We start from the raw sequence: 16,352 nt of genomic DNA, 5'->3' as shown, positions 1-16,352 counted from the left end.
AATGCAATAAAAATTTGGAAAAAATTATGGATTTTATCCTTAACACTAGAAATGACATAAGATATAATTATTTAACAAAAAAGAGAAGGGAACACGTTAATGTTGTTGTATGGAATCATTACCAAAAGTCAAAAAGGTAGCATCGAAGACACTATACACGCGTCAGCAAGACAAACTCGGCTGTCTTCCATTCGTCGTTTCACTTTAGACCACGTGTCGTGCATTCATTAGGCAATCAAACATCATCATAATAACAATAAAAGAATATAATAATAATAAATATGAATAAGAAGAATACAAGGTATACATTAACATTAACATTGTTTTTGTATGGTTGATGGGTTTAGGGCTTACTCCCAGAAACACTCCAACCCCACCCTTCTCACTGTACTGAAGAAGGACACAGAAGGAAGCAGCATAAAGCGATGGAGAGAGAGAGAGAGATAACACATTACCTCACCACACTAATACTATTACTATTACTAACATTAAACAGAGAAAGAGAGAGAGAATTTCATTTCATTTCAATCTGAATAATAAGTGAATATCTCTCGTAGTGTCGTACACCATACACCACACGCATACATTTGTACACAGACATGGGACCATTTCCCTGCGTTTAAATTTTGATCTTTTTCGTGGACGACAGGATCCGACTCTGCCGCTTAACTCTCTTCCCTCTCTATATCATCCTTTCTCCTTCACCTTTTATCTCTCTCAATCTTTTTCTTCTTTCTTTCTAACCTTCTCATGTGGAAATGGAGGACCATCATCATCATCATCATCAACACCATGAACAGCAGCAGCAGCAGCAGCAACAGTATGCCATCACTGATCTCAGACAACTCATGAACGGCCCGAGGTCCACCCATTTCCCCTCCATGCCGCCGCAGCCCAAGGCGGAGCTGTTCCCCGGCGGCCACCCCAACCTGGCCGCCTCGCAGCACTTCGAGATGATGATGTTTGGTCGTCAAGTGGCCGACATAATGCCTCGGTGTCTTCATGACTTTGCATCTACCGATTCCGCCACGAATAATAACAACACGAGCATCGCTGCTGCCACTCCCACCACCACCACTAGTGCCTCCACTCCTCCGCTTAGTTGCTTAGAGGGTGAGACCGCAGGATGCATCGGTGGAGATGCCTCCACTGGAAGATGGCCCAGACAAGAGACACTCACTCTTCTTGAGATCAGATCTCGCCTCGACTCTAAATTCAAAGAGGCTAATCAAAAGGGTCCCCTATGGGATGAAGTTTCTAGGTAGGTACCATTTTTATTTTCTTCTGTTTCAAAACAGTACTCCCTCGCTTCTCTTTTCAACCTTTTTTTTTCCTCAACTTGAACATCTCAAAATCATAATTCTTTGTTTGTTTGTTTCTTTGGGATTGAAAATTAAAATAATGAAAACAAATAAAAGCAGTGGACAAAATATCTGTGTAACTACTTGACGGTTTCCTATTAACATGACTGCACTTAATCGGTTTTAATTGGGTTACTAGTGGTGACACTACTTTCTGGAAACTCTCAGAGAAATATAATATGCCACTAATTGTTTGAGGTGACCATACTATATACAACTCAATTTTCGATTATTGATCGTGTACTTCGAAGTTCTTTGAGTTCATATACCAAGATTAGTACGTCTCTACCACTGTCCCTTTTCCCTTTTAGAAATTTCCTAGCCTCTTTTAAGTGCAAGTCATAGCCTACCGTTTAATACTAGTTTTTCCCTACGCAAAATTCATTCAACTTTCAGAAGCTTTTGGAGCTCCCTATTTTAATTCTAGCTCTTATCTCGTGGGATGACATCAACCGCAGGCTCTTCGTTCAATGAATCATATTTCTATACCCATTCCAATGCTCGTTTGCTAAAACTAGGTTGCTATAATATCATAGCGAACGTCACTGCATGACCTTCGTTAGCTTTTTATCGTTATTATTATTATTATTATTATTATTATTATTATTATTATGAACGCTCACATCATTCCCAGCTCAGACTAGGGTTCCATGTTCCATCACCTACATTGAGCTCAGTTTGGCCTTTTTGTTTCTTGTGTTAATGTTGAAGGATCATGTCTGAAGAACATGGATATCAAAGGAGCGGGAAGAAGTGCCGGGAGAAGTTTGAGAACCTCTACAAATATTACAAGAAGACAAAGGAGGGAAAAGCTGGAAGACAGGATGGGAAACATTACAGGTTCTTTCGTCAACTTGAAGCCTTATATGGTGAAAACAGTAACCAAACCTCGGTACCAGAAACCAATTTTGGTAGTGGCAGCCTTCGTTTCCACTCAAACAGCCACAACCCTTCTCAAACAAATCAAGAAATGTTTCACTCCCAAAAGCATTGCGATAGCCTAAGTCTCACCAACACCACTGATTTGGACACGTCATCATCGGATGACAACGATCAGAATAGCACTGGGGGACTCAAGGACAACGACTCCACGGAGAAGAGGAGAAAGAGGTTGAGCGGAAGAAGCTGGAAGGTGAAGATAAAAGACTTCATTGACTCACAGATGAGGAAGCTGGTGGACAAGCAAGAGGAGTGGTTGGACAAACTCACGAAGACACTGGAACAGAAAGAAAAGGAGAGGGTGCTAAGAGAAGAAGAGTGGAGGAGACAAGAAGCTGTAAGGTTGGAGAGGGAACACAAATTTTGGGCTAAAGAGAGAGCATGGATTGAAGCCAGGGATGCTGCTTTAATGGAGGCTTTACAAAAACTAACAGGAAATGAGATGATAAAGAGTACTCAATCTCCTGAGGGTGTAATGGTAACTGGAATTCAGAACCACAGTGAAAACCTGAATGAAGATGGGAGTGAAATACTAAATAGTACCACTGCCAGAGGTGCTGAAAGCTGGCCAGAATCTGAGATTACCAGGCTTCAGCAGTTGAGAGCTGAGATGGAGACAAGGTATATGCAAAGTGGGTGTTCGGAAGAGTTTATGTGGGAGGAAATAGCAACCAAAATGGCTTGTTTTGGTTACGAAAGGAGTGCTTTAGTGTTCAAAGAGAAATGGGAAAGTACCAGCAACTACGCAAGGAATGCTAAAGATGGAAACAAGAAGCGCAAGGAAGACTCTAGAGGTTGTTTCTACTTCGATAACAGCGAACAGTCTTCCCTGTATAACCAAGGAGGAGCCTATTGTGATATTAATGATCAAAGGCACGAGAGGAGGCTGCAAAATGATGGTTCTTCGCCTTCAAATTCAAATGTTGGAAATGCAGTTGCTGGTGATCACTGCTTTCCCTTCTTGATGACTGAGAGTGCAAATTTGTGGGAGAACTATAGCTTAAAGGTTAGTAAAGCAAGTCAAAACCAGTGATGAGATGGAAATAAGGTTGACACTTATAAGAGGCACGAAAATTTCATAGCCATTTATCTGAGAGACGATCTCCCGTTATGTATAGGGCACCGATGATGATAAAGTGGTCAATCTTATTATATTTATGGGAATCAAGGTGAAAAATAATGTGTTCGAATCACGTACTTAAGTTTAATGAGGGAGACTAGACAATGACAAATATCACTGAATTATTGGGGTATGAATTTGACACTAGATCAGGTGAGTTTCTCTAGAAGCAGGTTTCTTTTATGCGTGCAAATGGAGTTTGCAATTGTATTACTTCATATGTTGCATCTTCCAATGATGTTTATATCACCACTTGGTCACCCTCTTTCTCTCCTCCTACACCCATCTTGCCTTTTTTTTTAGTAATTTTTGGATATTTTATCTGTGCGGGCCTTTTCTGTTTGTGTACTGAAGACTGTAATTAAATTTCTTTGGTTTTATTTATTAGTCAATATTTTTATGAAGGAGGTGAAAGTGATGTATTGATGGATATTGTTTAAGCATGGAATATTAATTGTTTCAAGCATAAGAAAAAGCCTGATTTTCTTTGAGAAGGTATCTTTTGAATTAAAGGACCAGCATTTCTGCTGGTTCAGACTAGGGGACTAAACTATCAAACTCTTATAGGCTGTTTTTTTCTTGTTTTCTTTTTCACTTTACTTTGCAGATCAATGAACTCAAACTTATTTATAAATAATTTAATATAATTTGATTAGCCAATGAATACTTAAATAAGAAACCTTTTAGAGTTGTCACTGAGCTAGATTATGTTGCAGCCTCGCGTGCGCACTACTATTGGGGCACATTAAACTAAAGAAAGTGTTTCATATTTGTATAATCGAATCTCCAAAAGATTATAAAAATAAAATGCATTATTATGCCTAGAAAAAAATGATTTTTTTGCATCGACCATCATAAATTTTAAATCTATAACGTCTTCAAACAATCACAACACAACTTTTCACAACTACACTGATCCTAGAGATTCCAAAAAAGCATTTCATAACAGCAATGTTTTCTGTTGCTTGGCCTACTTAACCACAACGAATCTAAACCCCAACCCTATCAAACCTTTACTACTTCAGCTGGCAAAAGCGGTGGCTGATTGCAAATGAAACTTCTCCATTGCACGCGGTCTAAAGCTATATTTTGTGTTAAAGGTGAAGGAAACGTTAAGCTAATATCAATATATATATATATATATATATATATATATATATATATATATATATATATATATATATATATATTACAACTTCTAGTAGAACATCTTTGTACTATTTAGCTTGATAGGTCACTAACGTGACCATACTATTGGCTGGGTTGTACAGAAGGATCAATAAATGTTATCCGGCAAGTAACTGCACGGGAATTCTCTATAGCCATTCAGCTCTCAGTTTTATTGTGTGGTCCTGGTTGGTTGTGATATGGAGCAAGAGAGAAGCAAAATCCTTGACAACAGTGCATTGACCTCTGTTGTGGTATTTTCTTCCTCTTTTTGCATGAGAAAACAATTATAAATACATAACATATAACAAGTTGACATAGAACTCAGCAGGCTCCATTCAAAATCCAATTAAGCTTCCGTTTAAGCATGCTTAATGGGTTACATTAATTCCTACATCATTTGCAGACTTAGTAAGGCAGTGCTGCCATTTTTAATGAAGTAGTAATCATATATATGAAAAAAGAAGGGATTTTTAAGATAATGTGTACTAGAATTGACTTTTGGGGAGTTTCCTTGAATAATTGAAGAATAAGGGGTAGCTTAGGTTGAGAGATGTGGAAGGCATTGAGTTTAGACCTCTGATATATATAATAAAGATAAAAACCCTACCTTGCGAGTTGCGTGTACTGGCCCTGGCGTGGCGTATGCCATTGGAAGGTGAATCAAGCATTAATACATCATAAAGTGAGGAAAGTGAAATAGGCCACAGCCCAAAATGAAATTATTTATTTCATACTTTTTGTAGGATAGTGAGTGACAGTAGCATGACATGTACACAGGGTCTTATCTGCAGTGTAAGTATTTTGTTGCATTGTGAGGGTATGTAGTAGTGGCACTACTATCGCTACTACTACACAGATACATACATATGCATAAGCATTACATAAATATTACTGATACATCTTACGCTCCTGGGCAGACAGTATCCGTACCTGGGAAAGAGTAAAGAAGTTTCCTGCTAAAGGAAAACCAAATGCAAGGGTTGGGGAGACATATTGGCAGTCCTTATCATAACACAACACAACTTTCGTTTCTCTCTTCAACCTTCTTCCTTGCTTTGTCTTCACGCTTATTTAGAGGCAGTTAAGTAATTGGGTGGTCAAAGGAGCAAAACCGCATCACCTGTACAATTATGGAAACATGATAGCAAATTAAAGTGTTTATATAAATATAACAATGTGCTTTTTCTCTGATGCCCCTGACGTGACCACTTACTCAGCTGAACCCTGCACCTCAAGAAAAACTAAAAAAAAAAAAAAAAAAGTTTATGTACTGGTCCAGAATCAAGACAGCAAGTTCTGGCTTGGGGTGCTGCTTTTAATTATTTAGGGCTGTAAAAGGTAAGCTTTATCGATCTCACCCTTAGTTAAAAATACGCAATCAGGTTCTGACTTCTCAATGGCAGCGAGAGGGAAATGCTTCCTCACATACATTGGTGTCTATATAAAGTTCATTGGTAGGATAGGCCAAATATAACTACCCTATCGTAGCCACTACAATTCATAACTCTTTCCCCGATCAAGACTTTAGCATTTTCCCATTTCCCTTTTTTTTAATAGGGTTCGAGAGGGTGCATGGTTGAGTGAACATCTGGTAATACCTAATCAATGTCCATCTCCTTTCCATTTCCAAAAATGGGATTGTTTAGGGTGGATAAACAAGAGAGTTAAGGAAGAAAAGAGCAAAAGTTATATATGTCACAACTAAGTATGGTTAAGAAAAGTAGATCGAATAATGGGGTCAAGATGAATTCACAGAGAAACTCTCTCTATATAAATAACTTTTCCTCATACTCTGTTGATTTTTTTTTTTTATCAAACTCGTCATGCACTGACTAAACTTTTGAGACCAAACCTCCTTGCTTCACCATTTTTTTGGTTCAGGCTCCTTTGATTTTTATTTTGTTTTACAATCCTTGTTTGTGTTTGATTTGCACAAGGCTTTGGAGTGTTTCTTTTTGCGCCCTCCTATAATTTTATTATGACACCATTTCGAAATATATATTTCATATTCGAAAAACCCAGCATGAGAGGTGTTCAAGAAAATTGTGGGGTGGAGAAAGTTGGACCGTCGCAGAGTTACAAAGTATTGCGTTTGTATGGGGCTCATGGGTCCATATTTAACTTTGCGATTGGCACCCCCAATGGACTATTGAGACCCACCTTTGGATAGTTCTCTTTTCTAGGATGGGTTTAAATAGCAATGCCAGTATCAAGGAACCTAGTTTCACTATTTCAATAACCATTTAACCTAATGGAAACTAGTTTTCATTGCGTACATCAGTCAAAATACATAAAAAAAAAATGTATTTTTATTATTTATTTCGAATACTATTCTTACTGAGTTAAATTTTTGTATCGTTTAATTAGTAGTAAGTAATCAGCTTATAATACAAATTACCCTTTTTAATTGAAATTTATACATTGCAATAATATTTACTTCTATTAATAGTGATCGAATTTAGAATCACAAGTTATATTTTTAAATTAAATTAAAATATGATACAAGTTTGTTTTTTAATTGTGATTGAATTAATTTTTAATTGTATTAATAATTTTATAATTATCTTTCGTTCCCAGTTATAATAACGTAATTTTAATGATGAAAATTTTCTGATGATTCATGAAAAAGAACTGAACTGGAATCGGGTAACTATCACGGACAGAGTTTTATATGCAAATACCAGGAAGCAAAATTATTTTTCAGAACCTACTCTGATCGAAACATATAACGAAACTACTTGACAATAGAAAACTGAATGACAGAAATCGAAAGGGAAAGCAACATGAGAAGCAACGACAGGAAGCGAACACCTTTTTTCAGTATTTGTAGTTCTTGACATGGAGAGACTCCGAGGCACCCTCGGAAAGGGTAGCGTCACCTTTGTAAGTTGCCAAGGTTGCTTGTGAGTTTGCCTTGCACCTAGCAATGAAGGCATCCTGAGCCTTCTTAATGTTTTCATCTTTCCCACCCCATGCCTTAAGAGTGCTCTGTTGCAGTGCCCTTCCAAAAGAGAAAGAAAGAGACCATGGCTTCTTTCCCTGCAACTTGTTCATGGCATTCAGGTTCAGGGTCGCCTCCTCCTCACTCTGCCCACCAGACAAGAAAACAATAGCCGGAACTGCAGCAGGAACAGTCCTCTGCAACGCCGCAACAGTGTATTGAGCTATCACCTCTGGGGTCACCTTTGGAGACTCCGAACCAGGAGTCACCATGTTGGGCTTCAACAAAGTTCCTTCAAGCAGAACATGGTGGTCGTTCAGTGCCTTGTAGCATGCAGCAAGTACACGCTCAGTCACTGCCGCACATTTGTTGATGTCATGGCGTCCATCCACCAGAATCTCTGGCTCCACAATAGGCACCAGGCCATTCTCCTGGCATATGGCTGCGTATCGAGCAAGACCATAGGCATTTTCATGGATAGCCAACTCGGATGGTTCGTTTGGACCGATCTTCAGCACGGCACGCCATTTGGCAAAACGGGCACCGGCTTCGTAGTACTTCTGGCAACGCTGACCGAGCCCGTCCAAACCTTGAGTGGTGGTTTCACCATTAGTTCCGGCAAGCTCCACGGTGCCCTTGTCAACCTTAATACCAGGAAGAACACCACCTTCCTTCAACAACTCTACAAAGGGTTTTCCTGCAATCAATTACGTGATAAAAGTTCAGAAACTTACGATGTAACAGCATGTTTGCTTGTAAAGTAGAGAAACGCATGATTTGAATACCTGAAGCGGTGTTTTGGTATAGAGTTTCCTCAAACAGTATGACACCACTGAGACAATGAAAAGCACCGGGTGTCGTGAACAGGAGTTCCCTAAGAGCACGTCTGTTTGTTTCAACATTCTCGACACTGATGCTGGCCAAACGTTTGCCAATTGTACCAGTTGACTCATCAGCGGCAAGGATACCCTTCCCGGGAGTGCCAATGTAAGCAGCATTGGCAATCAGTTCATCTGCATTTCATGTATATTCATTACAACATGTACATTTTTATAATCAAGCCATATTACCACAATACAATAATCTCTCTTCAACTTCACATGAATAAGCAAGGAGGAGAAGCCAGGTAAGAATAAATATCTCTCAAAACTTATTTAACTCCCTCAAAAAAGATAAAATAACTTGTTTAAAAATTGTAAACTGTTGAATAAAAATAGAAAGATCAACCGAAATCAGTTTTATTAATCCGATATTATAGAATTCAATGAAGGATCTAGAGGATCTACGTGTCTCCAGGGGCCCTCCCTCAATATTTAATAAAAATATTTAAGTTCGTAACTTTTAATATTAAATAATGAAATGACATTTTTTAATTTACCAATACTATTATTTTATATATGTAAACCTTTTTTTACTTTTCATCCCTTTATATACGCGAATTTACTATTAGCAAGAAGAAATGACGATAATGGCGAAAGAAGCTCGTCATACCATCTGCTCACTTTTGAGGGGATTTGTGGTGACAATTAGTATTTTACAATATTGTTATTATTTGTTGGTGAAGATAAAGAAAAAGATGAAAAGAAATTGGAATCGATTCGAGAAGGGTAGGAAACTTATTCTATTGAGAGACTCTGATTCCAGAGAGATAAGAAACCGATTAGTAAAAAGAATGCTTTGTTTTTTTTTCTTTTTATTTTATTAATAATATATTTTGCTTTTACTTTTTTATTAATACTAATAATAATATATTAATTTTATTATAATGACGAAAATAGTAATCTTAATTTTATATCTATTAAAAAATTATCAAATTAATTAAATTACTCACAAATTTTCATAAATTTTATTTTTTTAAATCTAAAATTTTTACTTTCAAATCTACTTAAATCTATTGACTCACACTTGTTCAAGTTCATCTTCACAACACACCTAATATGTGCTAGGAATCCATCCCTTGAAACAGTGTTCGTGTATAATATTTATGAGATTTGTACATCATTATCATTCAACACCAAAATTCTGAATTCATGAAAGGGATCACCAAGCACAAACAAGATCAAAACATTACTAAAAAAAAATATCTTCTATGGCTGATCTTGTTTCTTCATATTACAAACAATATCCCAACCAAAACCTTTCAATACAAGGAACAGTAAAAAATAATAATCACACGACAATTCCGGGACAAAAATGCACCCAAAATAAAATCAAATTCTTAAGTTCTTTCGGGGAACTAAAATTCGAAGGTTGCTCTCAATTTCAATCGGAAAAATATTTAATTTTTTTTTTATCGAAAAAAATATTCAAACACAGATCGGAATTTGGATCTATAAATTTAAATTTATTTAGTGATCACAGACAGCCAAAATGTGAAGCAGGGTATAGAAAAGATGAAAGTTTTACATGTTTATCGTGATACCCAGAAGACATAATCAGACGCCTAGTAGATAAGCACACCATCGTTCAACACAAACGACACACACAACATGAAAAAATAAAGCCTGGTGTGAGAAACCTCAAAGGCATGTAAGACAAACCTTGGTATTTGTTCTTGAAGGAAGACATGGTGTTTTAAGATTGATGGAAAACTTGAAAAGAATATTTTGGGTTTGAGGAAGTGAAAGAAAGAAGAGAAGGGTTTAAAAACTGTGAAAAGTGAGTGTGGTTTTGGTGACTATTTATTACTGCTTGATGGGTTGGCGTGGAAAGCAGGTAATGGTAATATGGTAAAATTCTATATCATTTTTCATTTGACGTGTTCAAATAATTAGTTTAAATGTTTATGTGTTCCAATATATATAACTTCCATGAATGTTTTCTTTCCAAAAAAAAATATTCCTGCCCCACGTTTTCTTATTTCTTTTACTCTTTTTATCATTAATTGTAATTAGTTTTTTCTTTGATAAAGACTGCAAAATCTTTCACTCAAGTATGTTTGAGTTGTATAAAGTTATCATTATTCAAGAATGGTAAAGCTTTTTATTCTTAAGTAATTAGCACGACTGCATAAGTATTATTCAATGATTTATTTTTACAAAACATAATATAAAAAATAATTAAGATGTTTGGTTTAATTAATATATTGGAATGAATAATTATATATGACATATTTTCCGTTTTGAAACTCAACAATTTTCTATGATTTTATTTTTGAAAAAATACGTCATAAGATTGAGAGAAAAATATAATTAAATTATTGTTAATGATATTAGAAGATTATTCAAATCAGAATACTATAAAGTAGATCCAAATGTTGGATAGAGTTGAAGTTTTCAACTCACATATTTGTATCTTTTAATTTAATATGTAAACTAATATTTTAAATTATTTTTTATTTTAATTTCTAGTTTAAAAAAGACGGATTAATTTGTCCTCACTTACCTTTAATGTGTCAGTTTAGTGGATTAGATGAGTTGGATGAGTTTATGAACCTTTTCAAATTAAAAATAGAAATAAAAAATAATTTAAAATATTAATTCCTTTATATTATATTACAAATATGTAACTATTATTTATGATATTTTAATTTAAATAACTGATATGATTATAAATTAAGTTACAGCTATTAACTATAATAAAGTAATTTAAAATATAAATGTAATGATTATTTTATTTTATCCTATTAGCATCATTAATTAGTAAGTTAAAAACTGAAAAAAAAATACATATATAATAAATATATTTAAAAAATATTTATATGATTAAAATTTTGTTTTAAATTAATTAATATATATATATATATAAATAATTTTTAAAATAAATTAGAAAATTAGTCCATCAATCTCTCTAACTCGTTCATTGGCAAGCGAGTCAAGATTTGTGAGTATTTTTGTGTGTGGGTCAAATTTTCCTATTTCATTTTTGACAAATAGACAAAATGGGAGCGTGATTGATCTATTTTTGTCACTGATAATTTAAATTTATCATCTCTTTGTCAATACAAGATAAATTGATAAATATTATCGAAATAAACAAAATCATTTATGTAAGGGCCTTAGAATCATTAGGTCATTGGGCCCTATGTGGGGCAGCTGACCCATCTCTCTAAGTCAATAGATTCTAATTTTCTGAGCTTCTCTTTCTAAAAATTTCAAGCCCTAACTCTCTCTGTCTTCTCTCTAAATTTCCAGCTCTTTGAACCTTTCAATCTTGAGTTGGAGGGTGCTCAGACGTTCATCTCACCAAAGGCTTCCTTTTGAACCGATCGCATTTTCGATTGGACCGGTGAGTCAACTTTTCCCTTCTCTGTCTCCATTCTCAAACCTAGAACATGCAATGCTACTGGTTGTATGTTACTAGGGGGTTTTGTTTATATTTTTTTTGTTTGATAAATCAAGCTCTAAGAGCTGTTACTGTCACCCCTTGGCGGTTTATAGGGTTTGGTTGAGTTCTCATTTGGTGAGACACCGTAAAGGAGAGTTCTGTGAGCTTGGTAATTCGACTCTGAGGTAAGGGGAGCTAATTATTTTTGTATGAATATATTTTATACAAATATATGCAGGTTGAATGTTGAACTGGTGTGTTCTTGTGAAGTTGTTCTACGATGTTAATTTTTATTGGATAATTATAACTGAGACTGTGGAATTGTGCTTAAATAATTTATGCTTTGGTGTTGAACTGGTACATGTGGCAATTATGTTTGTAAGTGTCTCTGTTGAAATTAATCTGTTTTGGTTGAAATTGTTCTGGTTGGAGGGTTTGGAGTAAGGGCTCTGTGATAGCATGTATATGGGCAGGTACTGTTTAAGGTTACTGTGAGGGGAAGGGTGATATATATAATTGGGTATTTGATGTCTAGAACATTGTAGGACAGTTTTAATAACTTAGATAATTAAATCATAACTTGTTAAAAGCCTTTCTTTGTTGGTAGGATAGAGGGGACTTAAAAACTTGAGTTGGCACATCCCTGATCATAGAGCAGCCCTGGCCTGGTCCAGTACGTTGTGACTAGTCATATGTGCTAGCGCCGAAGGTGAGTCTGATACGTTCAGACATCTGAACCCTCTCAGGTGACCAATTGGGGGAAAGTAAGATCTCTACTATGATAAAAATTAGACAAGTAGTTTACCAAATAAGAATCATGATATATATATATATATATATATATATATATATATATATATATATATATATATATGTGTGTGTGTATATTATATTAACATATGAAACATATGATATAAATTGTTATCATAATATATATGTATGTATATTATTAAATGTTATGGAAATATAAGTTAGGAAAGCATGATATATATATTATATTAACATATGAAACGTATGATATAAATTGTTATCATAATATATATATATATATATATGTATATTATTAAATGTTATGGAAATATAAGTTAGGAAAGCATGATATATATTATATTAACATATGAAACGTATGATATAAATTGTTATCATAATATATATATATATATATATATATATATATATATATATATATATATATATATATATATATATATATATATATATATGAACGTAAACTGGTGCATGGAGGGGATCTCACTCATTTTTCTTCTTCTGTTTAGATTGATTGATGTTGTTTGACTGCCAAGATGTATGTATGGTGTTGTTGAGTGGTTGTAAAACATATGAATGTGAATTACAATGATGTAATTGAGTATGAAGTGGACATCTCAGGGTGAGATGATTGAAAGTGATGTGTGGGGTGTTGATGTTGTTCTGTATAACTGTATGGAGCTTTGAACTGGTATGTCTATCCCTACACTCGAAGCACTGTTCATACTCAGATAGACGAGAGCACTGTAAGTGGTGAGAGTAGAGGGAGGTCATCGTCTATAGTCTTAGAGTTTAGACATAGACAGATTGGGGGATTTACCTTGCATAGTGTTGGGGAGTGCCAGCTGAACTACGCAAGTGCAAAGACGACCAATAGTTCGACAGTTATACTAATCCGGATGAGTCGTGTTGAGTGTTAGAGTCATGGTTTAATGTGTTATGTATTAACCGTTTTATATATACCAAGCATGATGATTATTAATTGATTGAACAGTATGATTACTGCCTGTTTATCTAGCTCACCCTTGCTTCTGTGTTGTGTGTTGTTTGTGTATGTTTTTCTTTGCGATGATCATCCACTTGGATGGGAGCAGATGTGGTTGAGGAAATACCTCTGGAGCAAGAGCTGGAGGAGAATGATGTTGCTGCACAGTCTGCGTAGGATTTAGATATCTAAACTCTTGGATGTTAAATACTCAAAACTGTCTAAGTTTAAAACTCTATATTATATTTTGGATGACTGTAATTTCGTACTTAATTGCAAGTCATACTCTAACTGTTCTTTTTATTTAGATGTTGACGCCTATATTATATAATTGTGGTTATTGTATATTTGGGATGTCACAGTTTATCTTATAAAACACTTTTGTTAAAAAATTTAACTTTTGAATCTTTTAAAAAATTATTTTGAATGATGAAATATGAAGTCTATGTGACATGGCCCGTTAATGTGGAATTTTATTTTTTTTATTAAACATTCAACCCTCTCAACCCTTCCCTTTTTCGCAGACCGACGACCCAACCCTAATTCCGCAAACCGCAGAGCCTCCAAAAATCCTTGTCCCTAAAACCGAATCCTCTCAACCTTTCAAATTCTTCCCCCAATACCATCCCACCCCCCTTTCTCCGCCTCCCGCAGCTTCGCTCCCCGACGGTGGTCGTCGACGGAGTCTAACTCTGATGTGGAGGCAGAGCTCTTACCTTTTTCCATGGCAGCTTTAATGGCATCCGAGAGATCGGGCGAGACGTCATGCTAGTGATCTTTGTCTCCAAGGAAGAGGAAACATTTGGTCAGCGCACTGGATTTTGAGACCGCCAAAGCCGGCGAGGGAAGTGCCGACGCAGAGGTTGCTGTCGCGCTTCCAGATTTTGTAGGTGTCGGAGGGGGCGATCTTTCCTGTGCTTAGTGTTCGCAAATTTGGGGCTTTTTGTTTGCAGGGTTGCATGATAGTGGAGACGAAGGAGGCGAACTCTGGTGCTCCAGTGACAGCAGCGCCTGGTGACGCGACGAAGGCTGATGGACAAACCCGATTTGGGGGTTCTCTCTGCTCCGAATGCACGCTGGATTTGAACCAGTCAAAGAAAGGGTAGAAAATGATGGTTATAGTGAAAAATCTAATTCTAGTTCTCTTGGAGATGTTTTAGGTCTTGGAAATTATGGTTCTGATGCTGATGATGAAGACAATGAAATTGAAAGTTCCAGTGTGCCAAGGTGGTGCCTGAAGATCTTAGGGATAACGGGCTTGATGCCATTCAAAGAAGCTATGATAAATTTAATGGCTTTAGTTTTAAAGATACTTCAGGGATACCAAGATCTGAACTGCTTGGAAAGAGCATTGGTGAGGAAAAAGCAACAGATGATAATTCAGGTAGGGAAAACAGAAGAAAATCTGAAAAAAATGACCAGCCTGCCACGTCAGATAGAGGTGCCCTTACACGTCAATTAAAAACTCATTCCAACGTGCAACATCAACAAGACACTAACGTTGTTGGGCTCAATTTTACGGCAAGGGCCGAATTATTGCAATTTTCACAAAAATAGGATCCAATTAAAACGCCGAGAAATAAAATGACCAAATTAAAATTCTGTCCAAAAATAGGGATTTCCTGAATGATTAAACCTTAAAAAAATGTGTAATTACTCAAAGTTGTTTTCATATTTATTAATATTTAAAACAGTTCAAAAAATGACATGTAATTTCTTGAAAAATAACTCAAAAACAATTATCATCATTTAACAATTAATTCGAAGCGAGTATACTGTTTGATATATAATTTTAATAAATATTATATAAAAGTATTCATATATTATTTATAATATTATTAATTAAATAATTATGAACATAGTTTCCTGACAAAAAGATATCGTAACCTTTAAAGCAATAAAAAAATACTTAAGATAAATCAAAATCTTTGTCTTATTATTATTATATCATATATATATATATATATATATATATATATATATATATATATATATATATATATGCGTACGCCTGTATTAGTTGGTATATTTTATATATCATGGATTCTAAGTTTTAAGGTTAAGGGTATTTTAATAATTTTCATTCTCAAAACAAAAAAAACCCAAATCCTTGTTCATCTCCCTTGTTCCTCTTAACCTTTTCTCTTTCATCTCTCTTATTTCAACATTTTCTCTGTCATCTCATGGTAGCCCCAACTGAAAAAAAATCAGAAACATATTAAATAATTTCTCACAAAAAATGATTTTATAATGAGTTTTTATTTTATAATTTTTGTTTTATCTAATTTTATCTAATTTTCACAAGCATAATGACATCGAAGAAATTTGTAATTGGCCTGAAAAAAATCAGAAACGCTCGTTATTAAACAATTTCTTACAAATGATTTTATAATGAGTTTTTATTTTATAATTTTTGTCGTATATAATTTTATCTAATTTTCACAAGCATAATGACATCCGAAGGAATTGGTAATTGGCCTGGAGGATTTTTTTTAGAGATGACGATTCAATGACTCAACTCTTTATAAAGACAAATTGTTTAACGGAAAGTGTTTCTGATTTTTTCAATTGAGATTACGGGATGACAAAGAAAATGTTAGAGTGAAAGAGATGATAGAAAAAAGGTTTTACAATGCACACCTTCAATGAGATCTATATCAGCATCGTATCCGGATGATTAAGTATAAAAGTCAATAGTGATATATTATACGTGTAATGGCATGTCGTGATTGTTGTTTTACAATGTGATAAATTAAGTTATGATATGTTAATTCCTTTTGATCCACTAACTTAACCTGATTG

General features: G+C 35.0%; 2 protein-coding genes and 1 long non-coding RNA gene across 4 annotated transcripts; 2 read left to right on the top strand and 1 right to left on the bottom strand.

Annotated features, from left to right (window-relative positions):
- The first annotated feature begins 340 nt into the window (after window positions 1–340).
- Window positions 341–3,824, top strand: LOC108329242 (trihelix transcription factor PTL). The gene is made up of 2 exons (XM_017563368.2): window positions 341–1,261; window positions 2,073–3,824. The coding sequence occupies exons 1-2, from the start codon at window positions 759–761 to the stop codon at window positions 3,331–3,333; spliced, it is 1,764 nt and encodes a 587-aa protein (XP_017418857.1). The 5' UTR covers window positions 341–758; the 3' UTR covers window positions 3,334–3,824.
- Window positions 3,825–5,276: 1,452 nt separating this feature from the next.
- LOC108329476 (fructose-bisphosphate aldolase 6, cytosolic) lies at window positions 5,277–10,218 on the bottom strand. 2 transcript variants are annotated; one of them, XM_052873928.1, is made up of 4 exons: window positions 10,072–10,218; window positions 8,317–8,544; window positions 7,402–8,228; window positions 5,277–5,710 (listed from the first exon to the last, which is right to left on the bottom strand). In XM_052873928.1, exons 1-3 carry the CDS (start codon window positions 10,097–10,099, stop codon window positions 7,408–7,410), a joined length of 1,077 nt encoding a protein of 358 aa, XP_052729888.1. In that variant the 5' UTR covers window positions 10,100–10,218; the 3' UTR covers window positions 5,277–5,710; window positions 7,402–7,407. The 2 variants fall into 2 exon arrangements, with proteins under 2 accessions (XP_052729888.1, XP_017419179.1); XM_017563690.2 differs by lacking the exon at window positions 5,277–5,710 and having other exon boundaries at window positions 7,218–8,228.
- Window positions 10,219–11,615: 1,397 nt separating this feature from the next.
- LOC128195591 (uncharacterized) lies at window positions 11,616–13,752 on the top strand. Its single transcript, XR_008247254.1, has 3 exons — window positions 11,616–11,758; window positions 11,911–11,982; window positions 13,660–13,752. It is a non-coding gene; the product is annotated as an uncharacterized LOC128195591 (long non-coding RNA).
- Window positions 13,753–16,352: the final 2,600 nt, after the last annotated feature.

The sequence above is a fragment of the Vigna angularis genome, chromosome 2 (assembly GCF_016808095.1).
Source record: "Vigna angularis cultivar LongXiaoDou No.4 chromosome 2, ASM1680809v1, whole genome shotgun sequence".
In the NCBI taxonomy this organism is placed as follows: Eukaryota; Viridiplantae; Streptophyta; class Magnoliopsida; order Fabales; family Fabaceae; genus Vigna; species Vigna angularis.
The sequence above is the reverse complement of the archived record's forward strand: the minus strand, read 5'-3'. Positions and strand labels throughout refer to the sequence as shown.